The sequence below is a fragment of the Etheostoma spectabile genome, chromosome 23, assembly GCF_008692095.1.
Source record: "Etheostoma spectabile isolate EspeVRDwgs_2016 chromosome 23, UIUC_Espe_1.0, whole genome shotgun sequence".
NCBI classification, from domain to species: domain Eukaryota; kingdom Metazoa; phylum Chordata; class Actinopteri; order Perciformes; family Percidae; genus Etheostoma; species Etheostoma spectabile.
In genome coordinates, this window is record NC_045755.1 from 2,302,368 (window position 1) to 2,324,287 (window position 21,920).

At 40.6% G+C, this 21,920-nt stretch overlaps 1 protein-coding gene across 14 annotated transcripts in view; it reads left to right on the plus strand.

Moving 5' to 3' along the window:
* The window catches only part of nav3 (neuron navigator 3), a 223,688-nt gene that overhangs the window by 187,478 nt on the left and 14,290 nt on the right, over positions 1–21,920 (plus strand). For 7 of the 14 annotated variants that reach the window (XM_032505782.1, XM_032505791.1, XM_032505786.1 and 4 more), the window contains 13 exons: positions 410–604; positions 1,117–1,169; positions 3,739–3,762; positions 5,167–5,190; positions 5,369–5,446; positions 11,222–11,305; positions 12,362–12,473; positions 13,972–14,096; positions 16,550–16,573; positions 17,071–17,234; positions 19,148–19,234; positions 20,002–20,155; positions 21,792–21,920. The exon at positions 21,792–21,920 is cut by the window's right edge and continues 58 nt beyond it. In XM_032505782.1, coding sequence (XP_032361673.1) covers positions 410–604; positions 1,117–1,169; positions 3,739–3,762; positions 5,167–5,190; positions 5,369–5,446; positions 11,222–11,305; positions 12,362–12,473; positions 13,972–14,096; positions 16,550–16,573; positions 17,071–17,234; positions 19,148–19,234; positions 20,002–20,155; positions 21,792–21,920 — 1,253 coding nt within the window. The remainder of the gene's footprint in view (positions 1–409; positions 605–1,116; positions 1,170–3,738; positions 3,763–5,166; positions 5,191–5,368; positions 5,447–11,221; positions 11,306–12,361; positions 12,474–13,971; positions 14,097–16,549; positions 16,574–17,070; positions 17,235–19,147; positions 19,235–20,001; positions 20,156–21,791) is intronic. The other 7 variants (XM_032505789.1, XM_032505784.1, XM_032505785.1 and 4 more) reach the window with 7 other exon arrangements.

A 21,920-nucleotide genomic window follows, 5' to 3' on the forward strand; every position in this document is an offset into this window, starting at 1 on the left:
ATATATATATATATATACTATTTATGCATACTTGTTAGACTAGCTAATGCATTTCCATTTATTATCATAATTATCACAATTCATAATCCTTTTATCTTTTTTTGTCTCCTCTATGACTTTAAATTGTATTGTATCTTTGTAAATCTCTTTATTTAAAAAACATTCTGTGAAGCGGGATATGACCAGTTGACACATTGCCTTGGTAAAACAAACCAAGGCAATAATGCTGTGATTCAAAATATCTAGAAAAGTCTTGAAAAAAATCATAGCACATCTGTAACATTATACAATCATATTCCGCTGTATTTGTGTTCTTATTTCTTGAATGAATGACTAATCACTGATGCAATTTACACCTTTTTAGTCTATAACTTGAACATCGATGTTGGTGTTTTTCTCCTCCGCACAGTGAGCCCCACCAACATCAGCCAGTATAACCTGCCACCGGGCAGCAGCAGCATGTCCCGCTCCAACAGCATCCCTGCCCAGGACTCCTTTGAACTTTATGGAGAGGGTCACCCACTGGGTGGTAGTGCAACCTCCCTGGAGGACCGGCCGCGGGCCATCAGCCGCTCCGGCTCCTTCAGGGACAGCACTGACGAAGGTAGGACACACGGTGGGACATGCTCGTAAACACACTCTTCAAGTGAACTGCATTCCAATGATTTCCTCCCTAATAAGGAGCCATTAGAAATTATTTCAGGGCCACATTCACCAAAGTAAAGTCCCATCAGTCATCAGGTACTTTAATACCAGATTTGATGAGCTCTGGCCGTGCGTTCACAGCTTGCGTGACTTGGCTGAAGGCTCGCTATGCTCTGATCTTTCTGTGGGTGATGTAAGAGGCTGTGATTGCACACATGTAGAGGTCAACTTTTTAACGATTCAAATCGTGTTTTTGCCTACTTATAACTGTTCACAGCTCACATCATCTGAGCAAGTTACCATAGCTTGTAAGAGCTATTGAGTCAGCTGTGTAATCAAGAATAAAAAAAAAAGCAATTCAAATCATTATAGAACTCGCTCATGGTCAAATTCATTGTAAATATTGAATGGTCACATAGTATTTTTTTGTTGTTTTACATTTCTCTCATTACTCTTCATATGTGCTTACAGTCCATGGCTCTTCATTGTCTCTGGTCTCCAGCACGTCTTCACTGTACTCTGCGGTAAGTAGCTGGTCAGCTTCTCTTTCTAATTTAACCTTAGTTTTCAGAGTTAGCATCACAGTCCAGTGCTGTATACTTTATCTATCTAGTAAAGCTGCTGCAATCACTATTTAAAAACCCAATTCCAATGAAGTTGGAACATTACAATGATTTGGAAATCCTTTTCAACCTATATTCAATTGAACACAATACAAACACAAGATATTTGATGTTCCAACTGATCTAACATACCCCCCCATACCATCTCAGATACTGGCTTTTGAACTTTGTGCAGATAACAATCTAGATGGTCCTTTTCCTCTTTGGCCTGGAGGACATGATATAGTGATGTCAGTTTTTAATGCAGTGCCGCCAGAGGGATCAAAGGTCACAGGCATTCAATGTTGATTTTTAGCCTTGCTGCTTACCTGCAGAGATATCTCCAGATTCTCTGGATCCTTTCGTATATTATGAAATTCCTAAATTCCTTGCAGCTGTACATTGAGGAATGTTTGTAAACTGTTGGACTATTTTCTCACGCATTGTGAACACAAAGTGGTGAACCTCGCCCCATCCTTGCTTGTGAACAACTGAGCCTTTTGGGTATGCTCCTTCTGTGGAATGTTCCAAACAGGTGTTTTTGAGCATTCCTCAGCTTTCCCTGTCTTTTGTTGCCCATGTTCCAGCTTTTTTGGAATATGTTGCAGGCATCACATTTAAATGAGTGAATATTTGCAAAAACACAAAAGTTTGAACATTAAATATCTTTTCTTTTTAGTATATTCTATTGTAGGACATTGTAGAGGGCCCTCTGGTGTACAAACTATTTAACGCCAACACTCCTAACATGGTTGACAGTCTGTTTTTATTTAATCTTTTTAAATATTCATTCATGAATTTATTTATATTTATCTTTTTTTTTTATTAGCCATTATAAATGCCAATACCGATAGTTCGGGAAATGCCTTATATGGGCTGATAATATCAGCTTGCCTATATATTGGGCTCTAATTCCTGTGGAGTTTCTTTAACCCTTTGTTTTGGTCAAACGGCAGCATTAATGTTTTGGTTGAGTCTTGCCCTTCTCATCGGTTTTGTTTCCAGACACAGAAGGCAGTTTTCAGTGAACAAGCTCTGATAAACTGTTCCACTACCTAACAAGCACAAACTGAAAAATTGGCAACTAGTTGGTCACATAGTAGCATTTAGCAGCTAAAAAGCCATATAGTTATCTCAAGAGTTAAATAGAAGAATAAATATTTGATTTTTATCCAACAAGTGGCCAGGATAACCACATCACATAAATTATAATGTTGCTTTGTGTCTGCTAAATGCTAATCGTGAGCCAACAAGTTTGCCATAATACCTTTTATAAGGTAATAATGTGTCAGTGATATGTTTACAGTTTGCAAATCAGTTAATGCAGTTTTAAAGCTGCCTTATTTTGTTATATACCCAACAGCGCCCCCAAATCCTTAAACATCTCAACGCATTGCTTTGGAACTCAGTACATCGCACAAAAAAGTGAACTAGGAAGACATTTTGGGACAGCAAGACTTTTAAACATTGATTGTTGGTGCAAATGGCTGAATTCATCCCAGAGTTAAATTAAAGCCTTCAGTTCTTCCAAGTGATGCAGTGTGGCATTGCATTTCACAGACACTCTCTTCCAATATTTCTGTCTTGTCCCTTCTGTTTCTGTAGAACCAAAAAACAACTCCATCGCTGCATGCTCCTGACTTACCAATAAGAGTATAAGTGTTGGGTTTGTAATAGAACAGGCAGCGCTCCAAGTCTTCACGTTCAGCAAGGCAACAGATTTGTTTTCTGGGCAAGAATTGATTACCACCCACCACCGCTTGTTTCAATTTTCACTGGCAAGTTGCAGAGACAGGCCAGGATGAATGAGAGAGAAATTGATATCCTCTGTTTTAATCTTATTTCATTTATTTCAGGGATCTTCAACAGGGGGTCCGGGACCCCTAGGGGGTCCTCAGAGTCAATGAAAGGGGACCTCCAAATTATTGTTAATCTTTTAAAGTTTTTTCAAAAAATAAAAAGTCTTAACATGAGTCCAACAAAATATTTGAAAATACAACTCCCCACTGCTGATAGGTTTACTGGCATATAGGCAAGGTAGTCACTCAGTTACAGTTGATCCTAAGGATTTACTGTTCCCCATGTATGTCAAACACTAAAACATGATTTATAAAAGCATGCCTATATTTATTAGGCTATTTTAATGGCTTAGTTTTCTATGCAAAAAAGGTATGTGTAAAGGCTCTAGGCTAACCTCAATGTTATTGTAAGCCCAGTTTAATGTGCAGCTTCATTTAATACAATGTACAGTATGTAGTAGGGGGTCCCTGCTTCGTCTCTTTTTCAGTTAAGGGGTATAAAAAACGTTGAAGACCGCTGATTTATTTGATTCTCTTTGGCTATGTATTGGCCAGTTTATAATTTGTCTTCAATTAAAAAGCTTCTCATACTGTATATTCTAATTCATTTTTTTAAAGTTTGTTTGATTAAACACAACAAACAAAGCCAATAACCTTTTTTGGTTTTAATTTTATATTTCTCTACTTTACAGACGGAGGAGAAAGCCCACTCAGAGGTAAGGATGGGTAATATGTGGTCTGGCTGCACGTCTGCTTCTCTTTAGCACCTTCCTGCTTCACGTTCATACAGTTGAAGACATTTACACATTAAAGGTGCTCAGTGTAGCTGCATTGCAGATGTGAGTGGGGGTTAAGTGCCTTGCTCATGAGCACATCAAAGGTAGCTGGGAGGAGGAAAAAAAGGAGTTTTGTCTTAAGTTTCAAGTTACCTGAATTTTTACCCAAGTCAAAACCTCTAAGTCACATGCATTAAGGCAGTTTTTCTGCGTTTGGCCTATTGATGATGAGTTTCAACCAAAAACTACAGGAATATGAGAAATGTGATGAGGGATAAGGATGTTTCAAGTTCTACAATAAAGCAGTTTAACCCCATGTTGCACTGCTTTCTATTACCGTCTTTTGCATTCATTTCATCTTCATCAGCCGTGCGCTACATAGCTTATGTAATTTACTCATTACTGAAACATACACTATACATACGTAATGCATGCCCTTCCTGCTCTTTTTTGTTTGTCTGGCTTTCTTCAACAGTCCTATTCAGTTAAACACTGATTCTTCTTTGATTTTCCAGATTTATGGTTTGATTTTTGTGACTTCTCTTAGAATTCCTGTTGTCTGTCCTTGTTTATTAGAGCTTTAACTTCTAGAATGGGTCATACAGTAATCGCAAATACACTGTGCTGTTTGGGTAGGGTTTAGCATTTCAGGACAGCTCACGCAATACAAAGTGACAATCCTGGACTACAGTCACAGTGCAGTACCACAAATTACCCAATTCTGGAGTTTTATTCCTTTATGTTTTCTACTTTCAGATCCGATTCAGAGTCCAGTGACCTACACAGGTCTTGAATTTATTGTCATTTACTTGGAGTTAACCAACATGGCTAAGCAGTGTTAGCATTTTTTTTTAGCTAAAATCTAAATCTAAAACCTTTTAAAATGACAAAACTGCCAATGCATTCGGTTGAAACAAGGGGGAAATATGCTATTTGTTATATGCATTATACATTGTTAATTGTGAATTATATATTTAGAAAAAAAAAGACATACACGTCAAAATTCTGATATTGACAGCACTTTGGAACTAAGCCGTATGAAAGAAACCAAGTAGATTTCTGTGATTGTCAATACTTTCTTGTACTTTGGCTGTTCACTTTGGTAAACTGACACATCTTGCAATTATCTTATTATGCAAGAAACAATATCAGGCATTTGCTAATGCTATTTGACCCAGATCAGGAATACTTATCTATCTCTTGCTTGGCTGCTCAGAGTGAAAATGTGAAAAAACCAGTGCTGTGGCTTGTGATAACCTCTTTCTCTCCAGCCACATCAGTACATGCTGTTTGATGGAGGCATGCAACATAGTGTTAATTTTTACTCTTCTCTTTTCAATCAAGGGCCAAACAGTCCAAAATTCCACGGTAATCCCCCACACTTTGTGTTCACACTTCACCCCAGTGTCTTTTTACACAGTATTACCATGTAACTGCACGGTTTTTACATCAAAGATATCAACACAGGAGTTGCAAGTTCAACGTCTCATTGGCTTTTTTTTTTTTTTCATGAGTGTTAACTAAACCAATTTTCTTCCCCAAACAGCAAATCAGAAAGCTGCGTCGGGAGCTGGACGCCTCTCAGGAGAAGGTGGCGACCCTGACGTCTCAGCTGTCTGCCAATGTGAGTTTGTTTACTTCAAAATGCGCCGTCAAAACCGCCGCCTCATTTGCATGATAACCTGCTGTCAGAGAGCTTTTATGTGATGCGCTGCCTATCGAAGCTCTGGAAGGAATATAAATCTTTAAGACGCCCACTAATTCCTTTTCTTTGTGTTTGAAGCCACCGTGCGTGTATTTAGGCTTTTGCTTGTTGGATTTTTTTCGTGTGTGTTTTTGTGTGCCTGTCCTTAGGTGGCATGTTTTCTTACACGCGTTTGTGTATCTGCGGTACAGCGAGGATTGTCTCTTTGCTTTTGTCTCAGCCGGTGGGGTTTTAGCGAGAACAAGAGCCTCTCCACCATTCAACCATGCAGGAAGTATCAAATAGAGATAGATGGGTGCAGAAAGAGAACAGGGCGATGAGGATAAGTGACTCTAGACTCAAGTGCGTCATGCGTGGGAGCAACAGAGTGAGATACAGAGACCTCCAACCCCGCGACGAAATGCTCAGATGCAGATAGATCGACAAACTCCAGCATCTTCTCCGCCCTCAATGCCAAGTGCCTGATGCGTGGAGGCAGACAGGGTCTTCGCTTTGGTCGGACGCTTTGATCACAAAGTTGTTCAGAGCTGAAACTGAAGGCTAAACTGCAGGAAAACCTGAAGACTGGAAAAGGGAGACATGTCTTTATAAAAGAGGAGTTATGTAGAGTCAGACAACTTCTTGTTTGTTTTGGTCATGTCAAATTAGTTGATGGTAAATCTCACATAAAGCTTAACTATGCATAGAGTTTCACATTTGCAGTATAGGCTCAGTGGAATAATTCACCATTCAATTTTCTTAAAGGTCCCTTGGAAAAAGTAAGATTCCCATGTCTTTTTTGATTCTAAATTAGGTTGAGGTGCTATATAAATACTGTGAAAGTATCAAAATTCTCAATCCACAGAGAAATATGCACCGCCTGTATTGAGAAACTGTGCCTTTAAACGAGCCGTCAGGACTTCTGTACGGTTGTGATGTCCCAACTATACTACATATAGGTAGAAAGTGCTGCTACAGTGCCGTTACAGTCAATCCCCAGCTGCAATTAGGGTGCAGAGACTCAGAGAGCGGGAAGACCCGGAAACGGTGACCAATCAGAGCGGACTGGGCTTTTTTGGGATGGGGGGGCTCAAAGAGGCAGGTGGTAAAACAGTGTGTGTCAGACAGAGCGTGAGCTCAAGAATATACAGACAGTATGAAAATAATGTGTCTTTTTAACATTAAAGCATGTAAATATGTTCTAGTAGAAACCCAATATACAAATATGAACCAACATGTTGTGTTGTTAGCCACTGGTAAGCCTACATTCAGTTATCACCTGTCCTGTGCCGTTATTGGGGCTAACGTTAAGCTAGCTGTTGACTCTAACAAATACAGCCAAAACATAAGCTGGCTCCTTGTTAAACCATTATGTCTAATTTTCTATTTAAACACATTTAAAAATACGCATAAACTAACTTTATACTTTTGTTATAACTTACATAATATTTGTGTGTGTGCCATTTAAATGTACCTGTGACGGAGCTGGGATGAATAACAAAACTAAACGTTAATGAGTAATGTAAGAAATTACTTTGGCTGTTGAGGAATTAGTGATGTTATAATCAGTGAGTTATAAGTAATAAATAATTGACTACATTTTTCAAGCAACTTGCTTGAAAAAACTAGTGGCACGCACCCGCATTTTACAGTATGTGTAAAATTTTAAAACATTGCAGAGAATTCTTAGTGTTTCTTTACAGTTCAGCATGGTTATGGTAAAGTCAAAACTTGCCGATGCTGCCTTATAATTTATAGTATTTGATACTGGTTTCAAAAGCTACTGAGAGGATTCTAATTATCCTGCAACAAATAGAAAAATATGCTGTAACACTACAACAATATAAAGAAGAAAAAACATTCAAGAAATAATCAAACATGGCTGGGTGAGAACAACAATTTACACTTTGCAGGAGCTAAACAATGTGTTGCATATATTTTCAATTTGCCACAGCTTTGTGTAGTACATTTATTTAAACGGGAGATATATTCCAAGACACAATCTGAATTAAAGACTGGTTTGCCATACATGTTGTTGATATTCACTGGCCCTTAACAAGGTCACTAAACATCAAAACAGCAGTGGAAAAGGCTACCAGTCTCATGCCTTACTGTGCCAAGCCATATGCAAACACCCATATGTGCTTTACAGCGCCCACTCTCATGTTAGAGGCTTGGGATTTTAAAAACAAAAACCAACACAGTCTGTGTTATGCTGGTGCTGTATCGCGCTGTAACCACATGACAGCGTGGTGGGTTGCTCGTCTTATCCTTCTGTGTGTGTCTCAGTAGCCCTGACATGCTGTCCACCCACAGCACAAAACTAGACACTGTGTCATGTGCAAGACCTGCCAGGGACATCGCTTAGGCTACATCCATACTACTACGTTTTTAACAGCATGTTAAAACAAAAACAAACTCCGTCCACACAAGAGTTTAGGCTCTGTAGCATAACTAATCTCTGTCCATGTCAACACATATTTGACAATGCATATCACATGACCATTCTCATACACTGGGGATGCGCGTGGCTGTGGAAACAGGAAGCAGATTGTTTGACGTTACTCTGCCGTTAAAAATCATGGATGTAAAAGTCGGTCCAGGGAGCTCATTTTGTTCCTGAACACGTCTGTGTGAAATACATGCTGTACAGGTCCCTACACATTGGTAGATGTTTGGCTAAATTAAAAGCTGCATATGATGGCGTTTTTAATTTGTCATCTTCTCAGGAAGGAACCTGGTTTTAAAAGGCACTTTGAAACAATATTTTGAGGATGTCTTGCATCCTTAATGTGATGTTATGTAACACTAGTTTCCTTGCAATTTATTCTTAATACATTACAGGGTTGTGTATTCTAAAACATCATTTCAATTTGTGACCTCAAATGAATGCATATTTGACCATGTAGTTTTAGAAAGGGCGTCAAGCATCCAAAGGTCTAATTCTCTACTTGCAATCCTTAAAGTTTAATCATTAAAATTACCAGAATTGATGATGTCATAATGTATTTTTAAGGTTAGCGAGAGGGTATTATGTTCATTTATAATGGTTAATATGTTTTCATTGATCGCCTGTCTTTTCATCAGAGAGCCACAGAGGAAATCTTTCAGTGATAAAGGTCACCTGATCTTGATCTCTCTAATTTGCTGCACCTCTTCATGCAAAATTGTTATCATTTTCTAGGTTTGTTTTGTGTGGGAAATTAAATGAACTATCACAGAGGTGTCAATACCCTCTGTCATGCATGCTGTCATCGGAAATGACTACTATTAAAAACATATGGTAACACTTTACTTGAAGGTATCTACATAAGAGTGACACTGTCATGAACACATGCCACTGTCATGACACAACCCTAACTCTATATTGTCATGATAAAATCAAATGACACTTATTAAAAGAAGCGTTGTGTCATAAACGTTTATGACTTGTTTATGTTTATAACACCTTCAGGACACTCTTATGTAGATACCTTCAAGTAAACTGCTCCATTGTCATGTTGGATTAAGAACTCCCCACATGTGTAATTTTAATTAACTGTGTGGTTTTTTTTGGTATTATTTGATCAAAATGTAGCCGAATGAGAGAAACTAACATCCTGTTAAAAGGGATTTAAGAAAAACAAATGCTGCCAAACTGGTGAGGTAAGGTATTGTATCACCTTAAAGCCTGTAAAGGGGATACGCTTTCCTGCCTGGATTGACACTAAAGCGTGTTGAAGAGTTCAACCAGGCGCCCCTCCTCCCCTCTCAATCTTCTTCCTCTTTCTACGCAGCCGTCACTGTGTCATTCTAACCTTGTCGCCTCTCCATTTCTGCTCAGCTTGAAAAGAGTTCCTCACTCCCTATAACTCCCTGTTCTTCTTATTTGTCTTTTGGCCGTATTCTTCTTTATCATTCCCTTTCTTCCCACCCATCCGCTCCCTCCCCTTTGCTCCGTAGTGTTTAAAAAAGGTAGCCCAGCAGTAGGTTCTGGCTTAGACCACTGTAGTCGTGACTGTGCGTCGTTCGTCTTCTGCCAACATACAACCCCCTTAAGTCAAGTCATCCGCGTCTTTAGAAGTGGCGTCCAGCTGCACCAACACCATTGACTTCTGCTCGTCCAGTTCATTGGTTTGGCCCACCCTCGCCAGACCAGATCAGGACGACAGTAAGAATAATGGGGATTCAGGGTGCAGGCGTGTCCACTGGGGCTGGGCCCCAGGAGCAGGACAGATGGTTCGGCCACAGGACACGTTACAGTCTGATCAGCGCCTCCTTCATGTCAGACAGGTGGGCAGGGGGTGTTGAGACGGAGCTCACAGGTGGAGTTGGAAAGAGATGTGAAGTTGGAGAGATGAGTTGGAACAGTTGGCATTTCTAAAGGTCAAGACCCTTGCTGATTCAGCCAGGGACACAGAGTGGAAGAGGCAACGCAGGGTGCATGTGTGTGTGTGTGTGTGTGTGTGTGTGTGTGTGTGTGTGTGTGTGTGTGTTTGTTTGGGTTAAGAGGTCCTTAAATCAACACAAGGATAGAAAATTAGGCATTGTTCCCTTTTGACAGAGCTAAATTGCTATTTGCAAACAAATCCTTGTATTTGTTAATGCAAAGGTGTGTGTGTGTTTTGTGTGTGTGTGTGTGTGTGTGTGTGTGTGTGTGTGTGTGTGTGTGTGGGGGGGTTGTGGTGTGCGTGTGTGTGAAGCAGAGATTGTCTGATCTGTCTGGGCATGCTGCCCACCTCTCTGTGACACACCAGGCCTGACAGGTGTCTCAGGGTCTCTAGCAAAGGATGGGAGGATGAGCTGGCAGAACGCACACACACAGATTTTACAGACTCAGATTTACAGGACACACAACCGAGAACATAAGGCTTGACCAGACATTCAGACATAAACATATTCAAAAAACACATGCACAGATACACATCTTTCGGACACACACACAAACCACAGGTTCAGCAGAGCAGATGGCGTAATGTCGTGAAACATTTGCCATCCTTCAGCGTGTCGCCTCTGCATCTTCAGGTGACAGATGAAGTAAGGGAGGGCATTAATCTGCGATATCGGCATCATTCTCTCAGTGCTGCTGAGTGTTTTCTTAGTGCTGTTATTCCAGAAAGATGTTTTTGTAGCAATAAGATGCAACTATGAAGTTGTATACTGTAAAATGCTCTTAACAAACTACCCTGTTAAAATAAACCGTTCTGAACATGCTTGGTGTGAACTTGCCCTTGAAATCTGAGCCTGACTCAAAGTGAAGGGCCATATATTTTTGCTGTTTTATTAAATGCTAGATATCCCCGCAGCAGTTCTTTATAAGGGAACCTCTTCAGGCGGGCAAAGTAAAAAACTTCAAACTTGGGCGTACAAACGTTCCACACTACATCTCGTTTGCTCCTCAATCGTCTTTGGCTCAAGCAAAAACTCACTTGAAAGCTATTGTCAACAAGCAGTGGACAAACCCATTAATACTCTGTTTAGGCTTTTTCTTCAAGGGAGGACTTTTTTCTTTTGGAGATGATTTATACATAGTGATGCGTTGTGTTTATATTTGAGTTATTATATTTGACAGAGCTCATTTTATTGTGGATAGGGGTATTTTTATATTTTTATATATATTTTATATAAGTTTTTATTGTTTGCCTGTGCAAACATAAATGCTAAAATGACTTAATGGCACGTTACCCTACACCCCTGCAGAAGCTGAAGACTATTTGTGTCTCTCTGTGTCTGCAGGCTCACCTGGTGGCGGCCTTTGAGAAGAGCCTGAGCAACATGACCTGCCGCCTGCAGAGCCTCACCATGACCGCAGAACAAAAGGTACAAGAGCTTAGTCCGGAACTTGAAATATACTGAGTGTGAACTCCATGGCAAAAGGATTACAGGGAGGAGAAATGATTTGAAACAGGCACTGGTTTGACATTGAAATAGTGCAGTGACACGTAAGAATGTAGAGGTCAGCGGTTAATGGATTTTTTTTTTATCTTTAGGTTTAGTTACTGACCCATATGAAAGGTTTCTAGGGTTTCAAAAAAAATTTCTTATTAAAGTTTTAGCTGTTGCCTGAATTTTTCTCTAACTTTTCTCTTAACCTTAACCAAAGGTGTTTGACTTACTTAAAGTGCAAAATCAATTTGCTTCACAAGAAGGTAAAAAGCCTGGTTTTGCACGAGCTTGCAAGGATTCAGCATTTTCCATGAACCTAAGGCCCAAAAACAAATGTAAAACCAGTGTATGCCTCAAAAATCCTCCGGGATTTATCTGTTCCCTGGTCTATTTTTTTCCCATTTTCATACAAGTCAACTCTTTGACCGACAGGAGGTTTCAGAAGAGGTTGAATTGCGCTGAAACACTGATCACACAGTAGCAACAGCAGCAGCGGCAATATGCTTAAAGATATATCCCTAACACAAATTATGAATACTTCCCTCTGTTCAAACACACACATGCTGACGAGCCTTGACAGCTTTTTAATCCTCTATAAATTAAAGCAGACTGGGATCTGGTGGGATGTCTTTGTTGAACAAGGCTGTCCCAACTTTTAATTAAACCGGAAACCCTATCTGCAGCCCTCAGTGGGTTTTCAGTCATGCCAAATAGGAGACTCCTTCTATCAGATCGTGTTGGTTCAACAGGGTAGAGCTCTTTTTTTATTCTAAGCAGGTGGTGCGGGGGTTGGGGCAAATCCACTGGGAGACTTTTATCTTCTTCAATACCCTCCCTTCATTTTTGTCTCTGATTCCCTTCCACGGAATGCCATGCCAATGCCAAATTTAGGAATTTGTTTCCAGTGACGAAGCCAAACGAAGAACAGTTTTTGGTGCGTCATCCTTTTGTTAAACCCCTCTCTCTCCTCTCTCTTGTGTCTCTCTCCAGGAGACTGAGTTGGTTGAGTTGAGGGAGACAATAGAGACACTGAAGACCCAGAACACTGATGCTCAGACAGCCATCCAGGTGGCGCTCAATGGCCCTGACCACCTACACAAAGGTAACAAAGAAACCAGCAGGAACTGTTTGACGTAAATCGTGATGTTTTGAGGGGGCCTTAGATGCCTTAGTGTTTACTGAGTGGATGCATTTTTTAGCCTGATTGGCCCCAGGGGGAATTAAACCCCTAATGCTTAAAGTGTTTGTGCTGTATATTTCAGTTTTGGAAAGCCTTGATTAGTCCTAGAAATAATCCAAATCAGATGTGTCATCAATTTTGGTAAATTACTTTTTCAAGTGTCCATCCTCCTCATTCACACCAAGCTAACCCCAAAAATTGTTGTAAAGTTATAATAAGTTATGATATACAGTATACTATGTGTTCCATTTTTTTAGTTAAACCCATTCAATGCATTTACATTCAGTACTGATCCCTCTTTTATCTAATTGAAATCAGCCTCACTGTTCATTCTCTTACGGCTGTATTAAGTGCTAAATGCTTACCCAACATTTTCTTCCTGCTGCTTGTTCACAATATAAGTGTTTAAATTGTGAAACACAGGCTGGCTTTTATTGTAAAGTAGTCACAGGAAATGCAACACATTTGTCACAGACGCAATTATTTTTGGGTGACTTCATTATCAAAATAACGTGAGTTTGTTTGGCTGCGCTGTAGGTGCACCGTATTTTGTAAGTAGCTACTCAGCTTGTGTTTGCTGGTTTTAGGGGGCTTTCACACCTACTTCGTTTGGTCCGGACTTTCGGACTTTTCAGTTTGATCCAAACCCAGATTACCTGAAAACTCCCCCGGACCACAGCCGAAATTTGCTCTGACCGAAAGAGGTAGTCTTGGTCCGGATCAAACTGAACCATGGTCCATTTTGTTTCCAGTGGGAATTCATTTATTGGATGGTTCGGACTTTTGGACCAAATACAGGAAGCTCTGGCAGGCTATCGTCGTGGTATTAGACTGGGGATGCTCAGTGCTTAGTGTATAGGCTACACGAGAGAGTGTGACGGTGAATGCTCTCTGAGCAGACAGCGTTCCGCTATCATAACAGCGAATAAATTGGCAGTTTAGTAGCCTTAATGTACAGTGTAGGATTCAGTTTGTCTCTGAATAAATGTTGCAGTTCCTCAAAATCCAAGTAAAGTTCCTTTGTATTGTGTCTCAAAAACAACAAAAGAAAATGATCTGCAGCAGTCAGTTGATGAAACAAGAGGACGGGGGAAGTCTGTCTGAAAACCAATCAAATACAAGTACCGGGAGAGCGGCTCACATATATGATGACAACAGGACGTAGTTCTGTCTTGTATAGTTCTTTTAGAGTGCTTGCATAACTGCAGTTTAAAACCAAAACTAACCACATCAAATGTACAATGTAACAAAAACATAAACTTTGGACTTTTAGGTGTGAAAAGGCGGTTTAAACTTCATTATCTGATACCACCAGTAACCATAGGTGTTGCATCGAAACACTTTGGTACATGGATCAGTGTTACTTTGTATCTCATCTTTTCAGTGCACTAAATTCAAAGGTAAATTCTGTCTGTCACAGACCTGCGGATTAGACGACAGCACTCATCGGAAAGCATGTCCAGCATCAACAGCGCAGCCAGTCACTCCAGCATGGGCAGTCTGGGCAAGGACGCCGAAGATAAAAAGAAGAAGAAGAAGAGCTGGGTAGGTGTTATCATTGTGAGACAATAGCTGCGAAGAAAAGTTGAGTCAAAAAATTAGCAACAACAAGAAAGGAAATCTCAGATGAGGCATAAAATACCAGAAAATATAAAATAAGAAAAACAAATCTGTAAATTACTCACCAACAACTTCACTTTGCTACTTGGTACTTGAATTTGATTTTAGTGTACCTACAGGCTATGAAACTTAACTGTTTTCATCTCAAATCTATTCACTCAGTGGCAGCAGACAACAGAAGAAGATTTTTACATTACTGTTTGCTTAATAATTGTTTTGGAGTAATATCATTTTTATGGGTCTATAATATAAAGCTTATTGTACTGTTGCACCCACTGAAAGAGCTTTGAAATCAACTAGATGTCTGACACGTAAGGGTAGAATGTGTTGAATATCCTGAATATACCTGCAAGTAGCTTGACTTAAGATTTGCCTTTCCATTCTTTGTCCTTCTTTAGTCACATGTGAAATTGCTGTTGAGTGAGTCAGCTTGTGAATAATTGGTTAACCAGTAATTTGGTTGGGCTAATTTCCATCCAATCACAGCTCGTGATCAGCTCACCACTCACAATCCATGATTTTGTTTGGACACTTTTCCTATTGAAGGCAGAGCATTTTACCGATTGTCACAGGTCTTCAGCAAAATCTTATAATCGTAATTTACCTCTTGTTTAACGGGCCATCATATTCCCGTTGCTAGGTTACAGTGTTGAGATGGTATCAGCTGAGTGGCTGAGGTACCATCCAGTGGCGAGGGCTAACAGAGGGGTTGGGCAGAGGACTTAACCACACTGCAATTATTGTTTGAGATGCACTTTGAATTTCATATGGAGTGACAACAGCATGGAAGTTAAGTTGGAAAGGAGCCAAGTGGCCGCTTGGATACTTAAATTCAGCTTGAAAGCTGAGTTGAGTGGGAAAGTCTCAGCAGAAGAGAAACACTCTCACTTCCCACAGTACTTTTTACAAGGACTCTTAATCCCTCAGGTACTCACCTGAACTTGGTCAAGTTTCAAGGTCTAGAAAGGCTCAAGTCTTCCATAAAGTTCACTTTAACTTCTGTCTCTCTTTGGTGGTCTTAAGTGTCTAAGATGTACTAGCACCTGCTTTGTGGTTCACTTTCTACTGAGGTTTATTTCCCCAAATAGCCACAAATCTACACAAAAAAGCCAATTATCAAAAAATGCACAACTATAAAGCTCTCTCTCTGTCCCTCCCTCCGATTTTTCTGCCCTTTGCTTAACTCTACAATAGCAGCTCAGAGTCCCTGGCTGGAGAGCTGTTATTTTTCTGCAGCCCCCTGAGTCAGCCAGATGACATATTAGAAGTTCCGTCTCAGCCAAAGAGCGCAGAGCCAGAGCCAGTGTTCACTCTCTGCTGCGATGCAAAACGCCTGCCCTTGAAATGAAATGCATGCTAACAGCCCAAAAGTTCATCACTGAGAGTGACACCCTAGCCTGCTATGTTAAGTGAGACCCTCCTAAACAAATTCAAGTCAGCTCATGAATACAAATCAATCCCTTATTTAAGCAGCGATTAATTATTCATTTGCATAAATCCTGCCTTGGTGCACACACGAGTGGAGACACTGATAGGGTTGAACTGAGGTTACTGAGAAGGGAGTGAAGAGGGAGCAGGAAAGCATCAGGTCATGATAGGTAGTGTGCCCTTCAATAAGGCAAGGACTTTATCCCAGCAAGCATCTGAGCTGCTCAAGCAGCCTAAAGCAGGACACAGACGTCACTGTAGAAGGTGTCAAAAAAAAGTCCGCACAGAAGACATTTTTTAGCAAACTCATAACTGCACACACGAGTGAACATCAAGACTGTCCATAGAAGGCTCAACCTTTAAGACTAACATGACATGACGTGTGTAAAAATGATATACCGGTATGTTCATTTTCTATAGCTGCTTCTCCTGCTCAAGTTAGCAGGGGGCCTGGAGCCTCTCCCAGAATGCACTGGGCGGTGTTGTAAAATGTTTAAAGTGTATTAACATGTACTAATATTGAATGAATGTGCTGTTTGTTTGTTCTTTTTAGCATGATTTGGGTCCTGTTGATATCATGTAACGTCTTGTACTTCATGTTTATAACCGTGTAAGCTTGTCTGGTGCCACATACTGTACTTATATTGCAGGTCTTGTACACAAAATGCACTAAATAACTCATATGGAAAACATGTTTTCTTAGCATGGGAAGCTACTCGTATCTTTGCCTGGTTGTGGACACCCATGTTAAAAATCAGATAAACATGGCTGTGTATATCTCAATCAGATGACAGAACGATACATTGGGATGCTCTGAACGTAATCATACATAGAAATCATCTTCATTATCATCAACCTTGCATTTGCACTACCTGTATGCTTAGAGCAAAGTGCTCAGTAAGGAGTGTGTGTTTGCGTGGCTTAACGTTGGGTGTGTTCTGCGTCTTCAGGTGGCTGATACCATCCCGGCTCAGGTCAGTGGCTCCCGGAGTATCTTCCGTGTGTGCTGTGGTTATTCCCCAACCCCCTATCCTTTCCTCTCTTCGCTCCTTCATCTGTTTTTCTTTTTTTTCACTCTCAGAGCAATTTCTTCTTTTCCTTTTCTGGAAACGTCGGCATGGATACGGCAATCCTTCCCTTGTTCCTCCCTCCATCTTTTCCTCATCCCTTGTTCATTTTGATTGCCTGTTTAGCCTTCATTTTTAGGTACATTAAAAAGCCTGCTCCTCCCCTATCCCTCCTCTCTCATTTCCATCTCTACTTACAGCCTTGCTTTTTGCCTCCCTCTTTACCTTTTTTAACCAGACAGTGACCATGTGCTTGGAAACAACACACAGTGACTTCCTGATCTGGCAGGATGTTATGTCGCCAGAGCTTATCTCTTGGGAACTGACATGATGTGATTGAAGAGGTTAATGGATGACGATATTGACGTTTTTGCCTGTGTATATTTGTGTTATCTGTCTTGTAGTTGCGCAGCTCCTTCAAGCAGGCCTTCAGCAAGAAGAAAACCAAATCCCAGTCCCACGACGAGATGGAGGAGATGACCGACTCGCTGCCCTCCTCGCCCAAACTGCAGCATGACAACAGGCTAGGCAGCATCGCCACGCTGCATTCATCGCCCTCCACCACAGAGTGAGTTTTTACACACATACATACAGTGTGTGTGTTGGGTGTGTGTGTGTGTCAATATATACAGTCCCTGACAAAAGTCTTGTCGCTTATCTATTTTGTAGAAACACCAGCTTTTAACCAGACTTTTAATTAATCAATTGGTGTAAGAAATAGCTCATATGAAAATCTAAAACCCTCCCAAATGATGTTCAATGCACTGAAATAAATTAGTTTCACTAAAAAAAATAAAAAATATTTGACAGAAATGTCAAATTTTGGCAAGACAAAAGTTTTGTTGCCTATACAGAAATTGAACAAATTTACTACAAATACTAAAATATGTCAGCAAATTAAATAGTGATGCTGTGAGATTAACATTTAATATCTTGTATGACTTCCATGAGCTTGAAGGACTGCTCCATGCGGTTTGGCAAGAATTCATACAATGTATTGATGAAGTCATCAGAATAGCTAGGAAAGCAGTCTTGCTGCCTCCAGAGTTCTCAGTATTCTTTGGTTTGGTCTTCCATGCTTCCTCTTTCATCCTACCCCATATGCTCCATGATGTTCATGTCTGGTGACTGGGCCGGCCAATCCTGGAGCTCTGATCTCTTCGCCTTGAGGACTTTGAAGTGGAGATGGAAGTATGCGATGGGCACCATCCTGCTGGATTTGGCCTCTTTTATGGTTGGAATATAAGAGGTAGCTAAGATTTCTTGGAATTTGAACTATTGATGTTGCCTTCCACCCTGCAGATCTCTCGCACCCCCCCATACTGGATGTAACCCCAGACCATGATTTTTCCGCCACCAAACTTCACTGTTTTCTGGGTGAATCTTGGATTCCGCGGGCTCCAGTAGGTCTCCTGCAATATTTGCGGCAACGTGGTGTAATTCAACAGAAATTCATCTGAAAAATCCACTTTTCTCCACTTCTCCAGCGCCTACCTTTTAGCAGGCTGTGGGCCTTGGCAATGCCACACGGTTTTTCAGTTGTCTTTTGTTAGTGCTGGCTTCTGGGCACTGATTTGACCATGGAGGCCATTTCGAGACAGATCCGACAAACCATTCTGGTGACACAGGACTTCAGGGACCAGGTCTGGTGGAGCTCTGCTGCAGTGGAAATGGCTGGCCTTGGATTTTCGAGCCAACAAACATCCTCTCGAGCAGTTGTCTTGCGAGGTCTGCCTGACCAGGGCTTGTCAAAAACATCTCCGTGTCTTCAAATGTTTTTTTAATCCTCTGTACTTGATGTTGAGACACATTGAAGGTGTCTGCACACACGCAGTGGATCTGGTCTTCAGCCTCTTGATAATCAAAACTTTATCTCAGGTGAATCTTAGGCATGTTTGCAGAGGTCTAGTTGCAGTTGATGTGAAGGTCTAGTGTACTGGGGTGGTTTTATACCCACCTGAGACCTAATTGATCCATTATTAGTCACAGGTGAGCTCATATGACAAGGCGACAACCTTATGTCTTTGCAAAAATTGACTCAATGGGCTTTACCCATCTGTGAATATTAAAAACTTTTTTGACAGTTTCTTTTTGCACGAAACATTTTACAAAAGTTGTTGGGATTAAAATGAGCCATTTCTTGTAAATAAATCTTGATTAGAATATATTTCACGGCACCTTCGTCAATTTGTACATAACACAAGACTTTTGTCATGGACTATATATATATATATATATATATATGATGATATATATATATATATATATATATATTATATATTATATATATATATATATATATATATATTTATATAATATATAGACACATACACACAGGTAGTTCTCTCCCCTTGTACATCTTGCAAACAGTAGTTATTTTTTTTGTTTTCACAAATGTCTGTTAATCCTTACCACAACTTTCTTTTACCTCTTTTCCGACTTTTCTTTTCATCCTTTTATCTAACGTCTCTCCTGCTCTAGCAAGTGCGTTTGCGATAGCAAGTCCTCTCCCATTTGGACGTCAAAGAAAAGGCAACACGGTCATGTGGTCTACAAGCACAGATCTCGGTAATAGGCACTGAGTGGCATGCTCCCAGGGGAGCGTGTGTGCAGTGGGGTGTGTTTGTGTGACTTTATTCTGCATCTTAGTGCCGTAAACACCTCGGCATGTCGGAGGTGATGACGTCTCTGGTTCACTAACTGAACCAGGACCTCTGAAGTGTCTGGTTGTAACAGTAAGCTGACTAAAGGATGAAAAGGACAAGCACATACCAGAACAAATTGGCTCATGTGGCCTTGTTGCCAACCAGCAACAAGCATGTACTGTACACATCTGCTTTGTGCTGTGTGACAGCTGCTAAGATAATTTACTTTTTTAAGAAGCATAGCATGCAGACGTGTCAATTATGGAATTAAACACGTGACACATTCTTGTCATGTGTTCGACATAGCAAAATAGCATTGCATCTAACTCTATTTTTGTGTCAAATCTCTGCCTGTTTATTATGCAAATAACTGAATCACGATGAAAGGGCTACTACCACAGCACCAACATTTATTCTATAGTTGTTTACTGTGTGATCACTGCATTGTTAGTCAATGGAGAGTATTGTAAATGGGAATGGATTCGTTGTCCCAAATGTCCCAGTTTCCCCAATCACTTTCATGTTGTACCTGCCTGTGTGGTTTTCACCACCGACTCCAGCTCCCCTCTGAACTTCAGCTTTCTAGTTTCCTTTCAGTGTGTATTTTTTTCTCTTTAAGATTGTGTGTGTGTGTGTGTGTGTTTGGTGACCCCCCCTCCTCCTCCTCCCTGTGTGTAACCCTGGTTGCAGGCTGTGCGAATGCACCGAGGCCGAGGCCGAGACCATCCTCCAGCTGAAGAACGAGCTGAGGGAGAAGGAGCTCAAGTTGACGGACATTCGCCTGGAGGCACTCAGCTCCGCCCACCACCTGGACCAGATCCGAGAAGCCATGAACCGCATGCAGGTGTGGTTAAACTCTCCGACTGAATTTCAGGTCAAGTGCCTGCTGACTGACCTGTGGGCATCCATTTATGTTTGAAAAGGTCAAATTGAGGTCATGGAAGTAAAGAATGTCACTTCTGCCAAACATGAAGGAGTCTTCAGTCATGTTTATACCTGTCTTCTTAATAGGGCTATCCCCTCTTAGTGGATAAGTCACGTTTTAGGCTTTTTGTCATACTGAAAACTTTTTGCAAAAATGACTTCTAACCATCTCTGGTAAGCAGAAGATTTAAAGTGTGGCTTTTGCACGATTCTTGCTGGAGAAACTCAGTTCTCCAGAGCTCTCGATTGAATCAACAAATCAATTAGTTGACAGAATCAAATGAGTGTTAGTCAACTAAGAATTTCTTTAATGAGGCATCTTATTGAGAAAAAGTAATGCAAAGAAACATAAAACTAGGAGAACATAGGATACTCTGGCTTTCCAGCTATCACAAGTTACACTGAGCCAGCATGCTGTATCGCCTCCAAAACTGGCAATTAATAAACTACTCACTTTACTACAATAGGCCATGAATCGGGATAAAAAAAAATACAAAATGATGTTTTTCTCCCTGCAAATACACTTATCTGATTTATTTATATCATTCCCATTACCCCATCAGTTTAAAGTATAATCTGTTGCGTCATTTCATATTCCTAAAAGGAGCATACGTAATATCACCATAAATGTTGCGGTTAAGTGGATCTTTGTGGATGCGGATGTCCCCGTCTGTAGACGCCTCTAGTCTCGGTTCAGATCTGGGGGATCATGTCAGGCTCCTTATCTGAGACTTAACCTTCAGTACAAAGAGAGCTTTAAAAATCAAAATCAAAAAGCTGCTTACAGACCATAATTCCAATAATACTCATTCAGAATAACAACAGAGGCCGGCATGTTTGTCTCATTTTTAGTTTTCTTCAATTAACAGTTTTAATTTTTCATACAAAACATACAATTCGTAACAAGAACACTCCTCTTTGTCATCACCACCCACCCAGACAAAAATCAAGAAAAGATGAAACAGTAACCACAGTATTTAAGACCAACAAAATAGTAACAAAATAGACGATAAGCCATAAACCAAATAAACATATGTATTTATATATATAAATGACAACACCATAATACACGTCTCTCCCCAGTACAAAGCTTCTCAGGAGCCCTCCAGAAAGCTCAGGTACTTTCCCCATTTTCCAGTATAGACATCCAGTTTTGCAAACCGTTTTTATATATTATATATTTTGAACAAAACTGCCTAACGGGGCAGTGCCACCCTTTCCATCTCACAAGCCCACTCCTGGATTGACGGCAGCCCTTCGTTCATCCATCCTCTTAAAATAATCTGTCTGGCTATTATTAAACTAGTCTGGACCCAGCTTCTTATGTGTTTATCCATTCTACTTAGGACTGACCCATCTCCCAGAATAAATAATCTTGGGCTGAATAGAACCTGGGTCACTGCAAGCCAACATAGGTTATCATGTATCCCAGTCCAAATTCAGGACTTAGGACCATAGGACATGAAGTAATTGGCTACTACTCCAATAGAAGCGATGCATAATCTTGAAATGAATGAGGCATTTTGTCTGATTTTCATTCTTTTGTCACTAAACAGAATGAGATTGAGGCGCTGAAAGCAGAGAACGATCGGCTCAAGTCCAGCGGTAACGCAACGCCAACAGCCACGCCCATCAAGACGGCCCGGCCGCCCTCTGAGACCTCCAGCACGTCCTCATCCTCCTCC